This window comes from Marmota marmota, unplaced genomic scaffold (genome assembly GCF_001458135.2).
Source record: "Marmota marmota marmota unplaced genomic scaffold, marMar, whole genome shotgun sequence".
NCBI lineage: Eukaryota > Metazoa > Chordata > Mammalia > Rodentia > Sciuridae > Marmota > Marmota marmota.
Genome location: NW_025999869.1, coordinates 13,874,561 through 13,889,524, shown reverse-complemented (window position 1 = coordinate 13,889,524; position 14,964 = coordinate 13,874,561). Strand labels below are relative to the sequence as shown.

Sequence of the window (14,964 nt, the reverse complement as noted above, 5' to 3'; positions counted from 1 at the left end):
GTCATTAGATGATAAACCACATAATTTGCTTATTTATTATCCCTAACGCGTCATCAAGTGATATATCACTGGCATGGAAGCTCCTGGAGGGCAGGAGTCTGTGTGTGCCTGTTCAGTTGCCACACCCTCGGAGCCTAGAAGTGAGCGGGGCGACAGTGGGTGCTTGGTAAAGCTCACTGGGTGAGTAAGTGCGGGAGCGAATGAACGAATGAATGAAGAGAAGCCTCCAGGCTTTATTGACACCAAAGAGGTTGCCACGGGGAGATCAAGGGTGGGGTCTGGTCTCGGATCTGATTCAAGACCCCACCGCCTGCCTCACCCTGGATTCTTCCTCCTTTAGGGACCGGACCGGTGGCACCTCCTGTTAAATCAGGGTCTGACTCCAGGAGCCCCCAGTTAGAAGTAAGCACCCCACCCCACCCCACTTTGGGAACCCAAGAGTGAATAGAAGGGAAAATAATCCCCGCGGGCCCCCTGGGGATGGCGGGGTGGGGAATCCCACNNCGCTCCCCGCCAGCCCGGCCCGTCGCGCCTGACGTGGACCATTAAACTTGGAGCTGCTGCCTCGTCCCCTCTCTTCTCCTCCTCCCTCTGACAGGCTAGCGAGCAGCTCGGTGCAGGCAGGAGACGCGCTGCCGGGCTGGACTGCCCGGGGGACATGCCTTCTCGCCAGGAGGACGCCTCTGGGAAGACCACCGCCGGGGAAGCAAAGTTTCAGGGCAGCTGAGGAGCCTTAGCCGCAGCCCTTCCGAGCCCAATCACCTCCCTGGCTATGGAGGGCGGACTCTAAAATGAATCCCGATCTGGACACCGGCCACAACACATCAGCACCTGCCCGCTGGGGAGAGTTGAAAAATGCCAACTTCAGTGGCCCCAACCAGACCTCGAGCAACTCCACACTGCCCCAGCTGGACATCACCAGGGCCATCTCTGTGGGCCTGGTGCTGGGCGCCTTCATCCTCTTTGCCATCGTAGGCAACATCCTAGTCATCTTGTCTGTGGCCTGCAACCGGCACCTGCGGACGCCCACCAACTACTTCATCGTCAACCTGGCCATTGCCGACCTGCTGTTGAGCTTCACTGTCCTGCCCTTCTCGGCTACCTTGGAGGTGCTCGGCTACTGGGTGCTGGGGCGCATCTTCTGTGACATCTGGGCGGCCGTGGACGTCCTGTGCTGCACGGCCTCCATTCTCAGTCTGTGCGCCATCTCCATCGATCGCTACATTGGGGTACGCTACTCTCTACAGTACCCCACTCTGGTCACCCGGAGGAAGGCCATCTTGGCGCTCCTCAGTGTCTGGGTGTTGTCCACGGTCATCTCCATTGGGCCTCTTCTTGGCTGGAAGGAGCCGGCGCCCAACGACGACAAGGAATGCGGGGTCACCGAAGAACCCTTCTATGCCCTCTTCTCCTCCCTGGGCTCCTTCTACATCCCTCTGGCGGTCATCCTGGTCATGTACTGCCGAGTCTACATCGTGGCCAAAAGGACCACCAAGAACCTGGAGGCGGGAGTCATGAAGGAGATGTCCAACTCCAAGGAGCTGACCCTGAGGATCCACTCCAAGAACTTTCATGAGGATACCCTCAGCAGTACCAAGGCCAAGGGCCACAACCCCAGGAGTTCCATAGCTGTCAAACTTTTTAAGTTCTCCAGGGAAAAGAAAGCAGCCAAGACCTTGGGCATTGTGGTCGGCATGTTCATCTTGTGTTGGCTTCCCTTCTTCATCGCTCTCCCTCTTGGTAAGTTGGGGACTGGCAGAGGGGAACTGACCGTTTTGAGCTCGAGGGTTTCCTGAGGAGCTAACTCTAAAGTTTTTATGTGGCTTTTGTTTTTTATGCAGTCTCTGTGTATTTGGAGATTGGATAATGTTGTTTGTTCTGCAAAGGCTTTGCAGATTGGGGAGCTGGCTACAAACCAACTCAGGTGTCAGTGGCACACGCTAAGGTACTAGGCACTTGAAATAGAACCTCAGGAGGAAAATCTGGGATAAGGAATGACTCACTCAACAGCCTCGGTTTAATAATTAAAAAGGACATTGGCTTGAGCATCACACCAGCGTTATTTCGGTAGTAATGATGTGCTGGCTTAGGCGGCGTCACTAATGCAGCATACCAAATAGTTTGTAGTTACTGCAGACGCGTCGTTTGGGAAGCAGGGAGGCAGCTCACACACAGAAACGGCAGTGTTCATTCAGCATTTCCAGGGCTCTTGCAGAGACCACGTTTCTCCAGAGCGTTGCAGAGGCTGCAGTCTCCCCCTCCTCCCTCACTGCTGTCTTTCATCTCAATGCGCTGCCTTCATTATCAGTTAGTAGGAACATTTTACAGCCACACAGCCCCAGAGGGCCTTTAAGTTATCTGAAGCATGAGGTTTAAAAGAGAAAATGACTAGAGGGTCACATGTTCTCGGTTTTCATTTCACCCCAAAATGTTCCCAACTCTGGTGATTTACGGAATGCCCAGAATTAAATTATAATAGACCCTCCCCTTCAACTGCAAGATTCCAGGTCCTGGAAAGATAGAATGCAGTGTGTCCTTCCCCTTTGACAACAATGTGTCCATCTTATTTTATATTGTGGTCCTACTAACTGAATTGTTCAAAAGGCTACCTGATTTCTTCTAAGGTCTGGCTGGGGGTAAACCTAGAGAAGGATATTGTGACCTGTGGTTCCCATGGCCTGGGAAAACCTTGTCCCCTTTCTGGGGCACTGATCTGCTTTGATTTTTTCTATCCCTGGGGAGCAGCAACTAAATGAAAGGAGGTGATCATGGCACATGACTTGTCATGATATTGGGAGAGGTGTCAGTGCCACATGCCATAGACCACGTACACCTGCAATCCCACCCAGTCTCAGAAATGAATATAACCAAACCCCTCAAGCAACCAAAATTGTGAAGTCACGCTCCTTTAGAGAAAAAGGTGAATGGAAAGAAAGCACACTGATATCAAGAGTTTTCATTGTTAAAAAAAAGAAAGAAAGAAAAAAGCCATTTAAGCTACTCTCCATATTATCTTTCCTTAAGGCAGGCTTGCAGGCTAATGCCTTTGAGAAATATTTTCAATGACGAGGGTTAAGTGGAAAGGGCTTGAAGTTCTATGCCAGGAATGGTCATATCCCACTGCAAGCAAGCTTGCTTCTCTTTCCCATAGTCTCAGGGTCCTTTTGCAGGTGGATGACAGTTCACACTGCCTGGGGCCATGGCAAAGATCATGGTTGTATAGAGTTTATTTGGTCTTTTATTAGTCACATGACCTCAGGCAAAGGATCACTCCTGTATGAGCCTCAGCTTCTTCATCTATGAAATGGGGCTACTTAGTATTTACTCCATGGAGTTTGCACTAATGCATGGAAAAGACAGTCCAAAATGTAGCACATCACAGACACTCAGTGAAAGTTAGCTATTGGTACTACAAACCAAACCCAATCGTTCCCTCGGGTATAATAATGTATCTCCTCCTTTACTCACTTGTGTTACTAACTCACAATTGTTACTAATGGCTCAGAAGAGAACTGGGTCTTTCTCTTTCCTTCCTTCTGTCCTTGCCTACCAGCCTACAGAGGCTGTGACCTCTGTGATGCTCAAGAAGGAAAAGGCTTTCATGGGTTGCAGAGATGATCAGAGTTGCAGGCTTTGGCAGGGAAAATGGCTACAAGCAGACAAGAGGCTTACAGCACGTTGAAATGGAAAGAACCCTGCTCTGCTCTGCTCTGCTCTGGTGGTCAATATCAGCAGAGTTCTCATTTGAACTTTGCCATCCATTAGCTCTGTGGTCCTAGACTTGTTGCTCTACCTCTCTGGGCTCCAGATCTCGTGTCTGGAGAACATCCTATGGAGATCAAGGGAAGTTAAATTTTAATAAATACCAGAATCACCTGTGAAACTTGATATTCATGTGGCCACCTGTGCCCAAGTCACAGAGAATCTAACTCAATAAAGCAGATGGATCCCTGGAATCTGCATGTTTCATCAGTACCCAGGGGATTCTGGAGAGGTGCTCCATAGAACAGGCTTTGAGAATTACTGATCAGAGGATCTGTCACTGTCCTTCAGAATCAATATCTTAGATGCCAAGATTAGATCTTCCCCAGCAAAACAGTGGTGTGGGAAGATGTGGCTCCTCTCTGGGTCCTGTGCTTAAGCAAGTCCACTGTTCTCATTCCCATTATCCTGCGATCCTTTCTGCCCCTGCCTTTCATCTCAGGTTCTTGGTTTCCATGCATAAGAAGTGAGGGCTTCTTGCACTCCTTAACGCTCTCTGAGCTTGCTTCTCCTCTCCTAGAAAGGGAAACTTTCTGATTATTCATGACATGATCTCCTTGGGACCTTCTGAGACATGGTACTTGAGCTGACCCCATCTCCATCCTTCTTCTTTGGAAATCAGACAGGTGAGGTGAGGAACATGGTCACCTGGCCTTGGGTTTGGGATGGACTCCAAAAGGTTCTCGACATCTCCAACAAGGAAGGTGCATAATTAATGTTTTCTTAATAATTTAGGGAGAACATCCCCCCTAAAAAAATGGAGAGGTAGTTTTCCTACTTCATGTCAGTTAAAACAATACCCAAATAAAAGTAACATGAGGTAGAACAAATAGGTCCTTTGGAATCTGAAGAAAGTTCCAAATGCTAAATTTTCCATGAAGGACTTTTCACTCACAGGGGTGAAAGCAGATCCGGGGATGACCGTGCTGGGCAAACAGAGCAGTGCAGGTAGGAGTGACCTCCTGTTGGTGCTAGACTTTCAGGTGCCTGGTTGGCATGAGATTTCCATAGTTGTGTTTGTCTTCTCCATGGGAGAGAAGGGTTGGGATTCCTTCTGGGAAGGAGGTAAAATAACCAGGCCCCCTACAGAATTCTACTCGGGGTGCCCCATTTGTTTTCCTTCTTCCCTTCTTTTTATTTTGGGGAGCAGGGTTGGGCTGCCCACAGAGCAGGGCGTCTTGTCTCTGTCTGTGCCCTTCCCACCCATGACACTCTCCTCACCTCCTCCCTACCCTTTCCCTGTGGCCTCAGACCAGTTGGACCAGGGACCAGTGCTCACTCACTCAGGATCAGGGATGGACTACACCAAACAAGGCCTCTTTATATCGCCCCTGGAATCAAGCCAGGGAGGGGCAGGAAATAATTGCAATAGAATATAGCAGTATTTCTACTCCATCCACTATGAGGAAGACATCCAGTGGCACTGCAGTGCAGACCAACTTCCCCTGCCTGGGGCAGACCTGCTCAGGGTCCCCAGAAGTGGCCAGGCTATTGAGGGATACACTTTGCAGTGTGGGGGGTGCAGGAAGGGGGGAAGCAGGAAGTGCTGGGCAGCCAACTAGTGGCCAGGCTTAGTGAGTTGTTTAGAAAACACTGGAGCCTTGCCTCGCTCCAGATCTTTCTTCCGCCTTTTAAAATGCTGAATGAAAGGCATCAGGAAACCATTCTTGAACTAACTGCTTTCCCCTCCAAATAAATGAAGGTCAATTTCAAAGAAACAGTTGTGCTCACTACCATACTGGAACCAAAGAGGATCCCTTCTCTCCATGGATCTGACTCTCTGGCCCTCTCATTCAAATGGGGGCTGAAGGATGTCCAGCCCCCACAAGCACAAGGCAGAAGGAGGGTCTCCGAGATGACTCATGACTTGGGACAGATGCACCCCCACAAATACGTTATTCCTCAGCCCTGAGATTCCCAAGCACAGGGGTTAGGGTTGCCCAAAGGAAAGCATTTGGTTGGAGTGTGTGGTAATGGAGGAGTTTTTACACACAGGAATCCTTCAAATACATTTGACTATTTATTTATTCCTAAGGAAAAATTTCCTAAAGATCTACTGTGTGCTAGACTCTGTACTAGGCACTGGGTCATAAAACCAAAGGCCAACCTGGGCCCCGTGTGCATGATCAATCTGTGATTATTGAGCACTTACTTCATGACAGACATCCTGCTGGGCCTCCCAGAGACTTTGCCCTATTAATCCTCCCAGAGCTACCTGACTGGAGAGAGTAACTGCTCCCCATGTACAGATGGACACACTGAAGCTCCATGAGGTTAGATCCTTGCCCAAGGTCACCAGACAAGTAAGCGATAAGGCCAAGAGTTGAGTTCTGGTCTGTCAGAACAGGCCGTACCTGTTTCTCTGCACCGAGGAGATGTCTGACCTTTTCTGCTTTCTGGTAGCAACCTGCTGTCACATCACATGTTCTCCAGGAAGCCCAGAGCCACCCTGTCAAGAGCGGGGTTATGATGCTTCTGTTGCAAAAACCCTGCCCACTCCTGAGAAAACACCAACCCATGAAGTGTCATGGCAGTCCATCCATGTTCAAGTCCAGAGCTAGATTTTCTCCATGCTCCCTGCATTGTTTCTTGCTAAGGGTCTCTTAGGGCTGGGCACTTGGTCAGTCACCCAACAAAAGGGGAAAAGCTGGAGGGACCTTACCCATCTAGGGATGTGAGTCCAGATCTTAAATCACGTGTTCATTCAGTTGCTGAATATATATGGATTTATTGAGTGGCTACTGTGTCCAGGCATTTTACTGGAGAAACCTCGGTAACATATTAGTTCTGTTCCATAGAATTTAGTTCTAGTAGGGAACCAGGAACAACCCACAAATGAACATGAATGCAAATTGTGATAAGTGATTTGAAGGGAAGAGATGCTATTGGAAAGACATAACGGGATGGGCTGGGGATGTGGCTCAAGCGGTAGCGCGCTCGCCTGGCATGCGTGCGGCCCGGGTTCGATCCTCAGCACCACATACAAACAAGGATGTTGTGTCTGCCAAAAACTAAAAAAAAAAAATATTGGGGCTGGAGTTGTGGCTCAGTAGTAGAGCACTTGCCTGGCACGTGTGAGGCCCTGGGTTTGATCCTCAGCACCGCATATAAATAAAATAAAAGATTTTAAGAAATGGCATTATTAGCTCAGTGGTAGATCACTTGCCTTGCATATGTGAGATACTGGGTTCGAATCTCAGCACCACATAAAAATAAATAAATAAAGATATTGTCTCCATCTACAACTAAAAAAAAAAAAAAGAAAGACATAACGGGGATCTGTCTAACACGGGGTTCTTGGGGGATCGAGAGTTAGGCAGAAGGAACCCCAAATAGTTTGGAGGAGCTAATTCAGTGAAGGGGGCAGGTAGGAAAATAATCCATGCAAAAGGAAGATCACACCTAAAAGACTAGAGGTAGGAGATGGTGGGGAACTAACAGGGTCTGGAGGATAAAAGGGAGGTGGGTACAAATCAAGGCTGCAGGCACAGGTAGAGGCCAGACCATGCAGGGACTTTCAAGCCACATTAAGGATTTGAGATTTTTATCTTAAGTGCATTGGCCACTATGGGGTGATCTGAAGCAGACAAAAGATCCTCTCTGAATAGTGTCTTTGAAAGATGACTCAGGCAACCATGTGGAGAGCAGATGACAGACTAGACACGCGGAGGCCCAGCAAGTCCAGGGAGAGGTGATGGTGACTTAGACCAGGCTGGTGACGGTGGAGGTGGTAAGAAGCAGATGGATTCAAGGATTTGGGGGTGGATTGGGGACGGCCTAGGAAGGTTAGTGAGTGAAAGAAATGTGTCCAGAATCACTCTGAGGTTTGGGGATGGAGCTGCCTAGGTACTGTGTGTTGAGATGGGGGATGCAGGGCAGAGGGTGAGCAAGTAGAGCCAGAGGATTCCTCACAGGCTCTTCCTCAGACCATTCTTCAGGGCTCAGAAGATACCATGCTGGGATTAATCCACCAGATACCCATGAGTCAAACCGACAGAATGTCAAACCCAAAGTCAGGGGCCTCAACCCTCACTATTCCTAAGAGACATCTGGCAGGGGGATTGATTTTTAAAACATAGCTTCTTGGACCCCAGCATAAACCTACTGTACCACATTCTCTTGTTGTAGGGTCAAGAATCTCAGGTTTTAGGAGTTTGTTTTATTTATTGATTGATGGCAGTACTGAGGATTGAGCCTAGGGGTGCTCTACCACTGAGCTACACCCCCAGCACTTTCGATCTCATTTTGAGACAGAGTCTCACTAAGTTGCCCGGACTGGCCTTGAACTCCAAACTGGCCTTTCGATCCTCCTTCCTTAGCCTCCTGAGTAGCTGGGACAAGCAAGAATCTCAATTTTTAACAAGTTTCCTCAGTGAATTCTTATGTAGCCAGCATGACAGACCTCCCTGTACCTAGGAATCTTCCCCTTCTCTACCCATCCCCCGCCCTTTTTTTTTTTTTTTTTAATTTTCCTGCAAATTTCCTAAGTCTTAGAATCACAGGAGACACCACAGTGACTAGATAATAAATATCTGTGAGGAAAAGAAGGGAGGGACAAAGGAGTCATCCTCCTCCCAGCCATGAGATTCAATGGGCTGGGACAGAGGGGGCAGGAATGGAAAGGTGACATGTGACAATTATGCCTATCAGGTTCCACAGGATGGGAGCCAGTTGTGGAGGTACCCAGGCCTGCGGGGGCAAACTGGCCACAGAGGTGCCCGCAGATGCATGTGTAGCTGCCCTGCATCAGAGATGGGCCTATTAAGATCTGTAATGCAGGGCACGGCTTTACCTGAATACATGTGTGGCTCATAAAAATAACTGATGGCCGCCGGCCTGCACTGGGAAATTGCTTTCTCCCATACCTGGAGGACGCTTCTGCAGTCCTCCTGCTCTCTGACCACGTCTGATCATAATAATACTGAGAACTACCATTTATTAGGTCTCGCCAGGGGCCAGCCGACCAGTGCTGCTCCCTGCTGGGGTGTTGCCTAGGCGGCCTGTCCCTTACTCCTCTCCACAGGCTTGTCAGTAGGTGCTGTTATTGTCCCCATTTTACAGGTGGGGAAATGGAAGCTCGGGGAGATTGAGTAATTGACCTCAGGCCCCCAGCTCATCAATGGCAAGACCTGGGTTCAAATTCAGACAGCCCGATGGGCTTGTCACTGGAGGATGCCGAGGGGTGGGGCTCTGAGCCCCAGTTTGAGGAGGTGCAAGAAGGAACTGGGGAAATCAGAGTCTGTTCTGAGAAGGGCAAAAGGGAAAGGCAGACAGCTGCCAATCATTCAGCAACCAAGGGGCAGCAGATCCTGGAGAACACAGCAGAAAAGAAGTAAGAGACGTCAAAATTGCTCTTATTGCTGATTACTTTAGAAGAGTTTTTTCAGCTTCATAACATTATTGGTAAAGTCACACGTGTTTTTTTTTAAAGATTTTTATCAAATTTGGTAAACCACATAAACTTTAGAAGACTTTTTCATAGTTTCCAGCCACATACATTTCAGACTGCATTCATCTCCACCTCCACCCACCTATCTTTGGTACCAGAACCCCAAGACACTCTCCTATCACAGATCAGCCTCTAGTCCTTCTGCTGGATGTCATGAGGCCGGGCAAGAGGGCACCATGGACCAGAGTATTTCTGGACACCATTCTTCCACTTTGCAGTAACCGAGGCTGATGATGACCTAGCTACATGTGACGGCAAACCACATGCAAAAATCCAACAGAGCCCAGATGAAGTGTACCTTAACTCCTAGCTATTTCCCCCTAAATGCTCACAGCCCTTTGAGGCTTGCCACCACCCAATGAGGTTAGCAATGGTGATGGCAGCAGCAGAGGGACGCTCATGTGAGCAGCCTGTGGTCTTCACTGATCATCGTTCATTGACCCTTACTTTGAAACTTCTGTAATGTCCTTGGGCCTCCCGAGCCTTGGAGGGCCCATGAAGAGGGAGGCTGAGTGGACATTCTTCATCTGCACCCAAACACTGCAGGATGCTCGCTCTAGCGACCTCAAGACCTACTTACCTTTCTCCTCTGCAAGCTGCAAACGTCTTGAAAGCAGTGATCAATCTTTCATCTCTGCCTGACCCGGGTGTTCACACAGCTGAATGGATAGATGGATGAATGAGCAGCATGGCTAGTTCAGCAGAAGAATTAGGGTGGGGTCTAGTAGAATTATTTGCCATTTTCCAAATACCCTTTTTACCTTTTCCTTCCCTTGTGCCTTTGTTCAGATCGTTCCCTCCCCATCACCGCCACTGTGCTCCTCCCACACCCTCAGAATATCCAGATCCCACCCCTCCATAAGCACCCAGTTCTGATGACATCTTTCCCATGTTGGATCCCTGGTTCTTGCGCCTTCTCCTGGCAGCAGTCCCTCCATTTATACCTGGTTTACAGTGCTTGTCATATTTGTCCCTGGGGACAAGGGCTGAGGTGCACATAGGTAGCAGTGCTACCAGGCTGCAAATCCCTGGAAGAGGACAGGCCCAGGTGTGTGTCCTCCTCTCGTCCTCTGTGCCCAGAGAAATGCACACAGTAGACGCTGTGACTCGTGCAACGTGTTCCAGACATCCTCTACACCTGAACCTCTCATAACCCATCAGGCAGGTATTAGTGTTGTTTTGCCATTTTATAAACAAAGAGATGGGCTTAGAGGGGTTCAATGTCTTATCATGATCCTTGAACCTCCAAACACATTAAAAGAAGACTGCCATGGGCTATCTTCTTAAAAAAAAAAAAACAAAAAATGCCAATCAGTATGGTCAGGGAACAGTAAGAAAGATTGGATGGTTAAAGATCTTAGACTCCGGGAATGAGCTTGAAAACTGGGCAGTGCCTTCACTCTTTTAGGACTCTCACTCCACCCTCCTCTGGGGGAGATCCCCCTATTGCCAGTTGGCCCCCATTTCCACTCATTCTAAGTACCCCCGTCACCTCCCTCTCACCTCTGCCATGAATATAATCAGAGTTGATCCCCACAGAAGGAGGAAAGGAAGAAAGCATCCCAGTGATTTTGTAGCTGGGCCAGATTAAGACCTTTAGAGACTCAAGTTATAGAGACAGGAATGTCATTCTAAATGGAAACGCGCACGCGCACACACATATACATGGAGCCTTGAAATAGATGTAAACCAGGCCAACAACATTCTGAATTCAGCTAGATGTGGGAGCAAAAACCTATGATCCCAGTGACAGTGGGGGGCTGAGGCAAGAAGATTACAAGTTCAAAGTCAGCCTCAGCATCTTAGCAAGGCCCCAATCAACTCAGTGAGACCTGTCTCTAAATAAAATACAAAAAGGGGCTGGGGACGTGGCTCAGTGATTAAACACTCCTGGGTTCAATCCCTAGTACCCAGAAAAAAAAAAAACTAAAATCAAAGGCAAATTTTATTTTATTCTATTTCTTTATTTATTTATTTTGATGCTGGGGGTTGAACCCAGGGCCTCACTTATGTTATGCATATGCTGTATGTGAGCCACACGCCAGCCTCCGATTTCTTTTCTATCAAATTATCTCCCAGAAAAAGTGGAGGTGCCCCAGCTCTGCTAACACTCTAAAGACACCCTGGGTCAGTGTGCTGGTTGGCGAAGCTCTGCCGCTAATGCAATGACCACATGCCCCAGTTTGCCCTAGCCAGTCCTCTTCATGCCTGGCATAAAAGTGTGATTATTATCATGTAACATATATAATCTCTGTCTATTCTCTAAAAATCACAGTTGGAACAAGAGAAGTGTCTCCTTATTTTTAAGCTGAGTGTCTTTACCTTGGGGACATCCAGTAGTACCCCAGTTTCGTGTCAGACCCTATGGTAGGGAGGAGACAGGAGCCAGCAGCCACAGGCTCAGCAGGCCAGAGGAAGGTCCCTCGGGAGAGGCCTGAGTGAGAAGGGTACAACTCAGCACAGTGCCCTTAATGAGAAGCGAGGGTTGTTGTAAATGTCGGTCTAAAGTTTTTAAATAAAATATTCTTCATTTACCCTGTTGCCCTGGTGACACGAGCAAGTGACCCAGCCAGGATTGGAATCTACATCTGGCTGACCCCTAAATACTGAATGAATGAATGGATGGATGGATGGATGGATGGATGGATGGATGGAATGGTCAATTTGGGCACAAGACGAATGGTGTCACTGAATGACAGGTGTCCGCAAAATGTAGATGAGAGAGAAAGAAGGGTTGGCAGCTGTAAGACTGGGCAGAGGAGAAGGAAGGTGAGCTGTGAGTTTTGTCCCATCCATCGTCCCCTCCTGCATGACAGCATGAGTCAGCCCCCCATGTGGTGGAATCCATCCCAGCAGCCTGTGTCCTTTGTACTCTGCCCACACTCTTGGCCACACCCACTGGTGGCACATCTGAGCCCCTTCTGGCGCAGACACGTCGCACACTGTGCTATAGAAGTTCCCACCAACGAGCAGTTCAGGCTGAAATGTTCAGAAACAGAATGTTCTAGCACATGCAAGCCCACCATTCCGCACAGAGCCCTTTAACTTTTTTCTGGGGTGTCTGCCCATGGAGTCTTGCTCCCTCTGTGCTTTCTCTCTCGCCTGCTGGGATGAATTTGGGGCTTGGCTTTGCACACTTTTTGGAATTCTTCTTTAAGATAGTGTTCGCTGCCAGGCTAACAGGCATGGCTTACAGGCTGATCTCAGTGCCCTGGCTGGGCCCCAGAAGGAGGTTAAAATGGGACCAAGGGCAAGCAGGGCTCACTGTCATTCGCAGGCCCTGGCCCCGGGGCTCACACCACCAGCTCAGGGCTGGGCAGAGATCCAGGAAGGCAGCTGGTCAGGGAAGAGGAGAATCCACCAACAGGAACAACAACAAAAATTTACATCTTCGGTTCCTCTATTCAGGCCATTCACTGCCCCCTGGCATCCAGAGACTGTGGTAGGGTCCCTTCCTCACCTCCATGAACGTCCCCCCCCCACACCCAGTGTCCACTTGTGGCTCCTTGGCCACAGCCCTCAGGACTTCCACTAGAGTTCTTGGATTTCTTTGTTCCTCTGATCACCTCGGCAATCCGATAAAGCCCCTTCTCAGAGTCAGCACGTGAAAGAAAAGACATAGGATTTCAAAGCAATTCAATTATTTTGAAATACAGTTGTTGTTATTACGTTGAAAAGCAAATTTATTGTAGAGTAAAAAAAAAAAGTCCTTCTTAGCATATTAAATAAACAAGATCTAGTGGCAAGTCAAATAAATAACTACTATAATTTTGAAGTAGTGACAAGTGGAAATATTTCAAGATATCTGCAACGAATGTAATGAGATATTATAAATCTGATTTCTTTGGTGACAAACCCTGCCGATTCTACCGTGGCTAGTTGCCTACATTCCTATGGAACGAAATGTAAACTTGGAGCCAAAGGCTTATTTTGTTTTGTTTTACAAAGTATTTTTCCCATCCAAGTTCATGGACCCCCAACTCCAGAACAAGAACCTAGCCTTAGGACCCCTGCAAGGGTATACTTTAGGATATGAGGTACTCTTCTTTATCAAATAAAAAAAAAAATACTGTCTTAGGAACACAAGGAAATATTTTGCTTGATTTCTTGTATCGACTGTTTTAATCAACTAGTTTCTTTATTTAAAAATTATACCTAGACTTTTATTAAATTAGAAAGAAGAAAAAGAGAACAATGAAAAAGATTGCTGTCCAGACCCCAGGTTTGCATTTGATACTCCTTCTGCAGCAGTTTAAGCCATTACCACATTATTTGTGCATGCTTCCAGAAATATTCTATTTATTTATAAGCATACATATACATATGCATGAATGTGAATGTATTAGAGTGTGTATGCCTGTGGAATGTGTGTATATTTATATTCTTTATTTTTACTGATGGTGTCACTTCATAAGCACTTCAGTGAAGGTTACATTTTTTACCCAACAGCCTTTTGGACATAGTCCTATCTTAGAATGTATGGTTACTGCTGTCTTTTTCATGGCTGCATAGTAATCCATTTTATATACTGTCGTATTTGACTTACCAATTTCCAAATTGATTGATATTTAAGTTATTTTTTATCTTTTGATACTACAAAAATGTTGCAATGAATGCTATGCCTATCCCCACATGGTCAAGATAAAAATTCCTAGAAATGGAATAGTTGGGGCAAATAATATTTGGTATTTGAGTTTTTTAGCCTCATTAGGTTTAGTTTTATTAAATAAAGCACAAAGTGATATTTAAAACCAATAGGTTACCCCTGTTCCTACTAATCAATCACTGAGGAAGAATGGTCATGATATCAACAAAAGAAAAGAGAAGTCATCAAATAATGTGCAATCCCATTTTCAAAAGCTATTAGCTTAGCCACTTTGAGGGGTAGAAGTTGACTATTAACTTTTTTATATCCTCTCTTATTTCACTCTATTTGTGATTAAGAACATTGAATTAAGAAAATTTAATAGAAGGCAAAATGGGTTTCAATAGAGTTAGAGTGGGGACTATTACACCATTTTATGATTTTAGAAGAAAAACTATCAGTGGCCAAAAGAAGAAAAGATGGTTGTATTTAGGTGTTTTTTTTTTATCTAATTTTACAGTGTTCTAATTACTGGCCCTGACACTTAGAAATTCCTTTGCCCTCTTCTTTTGGTGGTTTATAACCCTGCTCACTCCCCCAGATCAAAAACATGTTGTCAGATTATTTGTGGATTTTTAAAATATTCTTTTCAAACCAAGAATTTTTCTTTCAGTAATAAGAAAATATTTCATACATGACCATAGGGTATAAAAAAGAAAAGTCATGCACAATCGTATCACCTGCCTCAGTTCCATTGGGCTGCTATCACAAAATGCCTCAAACCAGGTAATTTAGAAACAGCAGGAATTTATTGCTCACAAGCCTGTAAGCTGGAGAGTTCACAATTCAAGCATGTGTTAAGGACCCATTGCTCATAGATGGCTCCTTCCGGGTGTCCTCCTGCTGTATAAAGGGAGAATAGGCTGCTCAGGCCTCTTCTCTAAGGGCGCTAATTCCTCTGAAGGTGGCTCTACCCTATGACCTACTCACCTTCCAGATGACCCATCTTCCAACACCACTGCACTCGGGATTAGGTTCAAAATGTGAATTTAAGGGCGTAGGAGGCTCAAACATTCTTACCACAGCACCACCTCATTGCCATGTTTGATGTTTCCCTGTGGAACTTTCCAGAAGTGTGTGTGTGTGTATGTGTGTGCGTGTGCGTGCG

General features: G+C 47.0%; 1 protein-coding gene across 2 annotated transcripts in view; it reads left to right on the top strand.

Annotated features, from left to right (window-relative positions):
- Positions 1–14,964, top strand: part of Adra1b (adrenoceptor alpha 1B) — a 98,515-nt gene that overhangs the window by 51,693 nt on the left and 31,858 nt on the right. Inside the window, exons 3-5 of one of the 2 annotated variants that reach the window (XM_015492660.2) lie at positions 341–402; positions 599–1,740; positions 1,842–2,051. In XM_015492660.2, the coding sequence (XP_015348146.1) occupies positions 792–1,740; positions 1,842–1,867 (975 nt within the window). In that variant the 5' untranslated portion in view covers positions 341–402; positions 599–791 and the 3' untranslated portion in view covers positions 1,868–2,051. Of the gene's footprint in view, positions 1–340; positions 403–598; positions 1,741–1,841; positions 2,052–14,964 lie in introns of those variants that run through there. The other variant, XM_048816236.1, reaches the window with a different exon arrangement.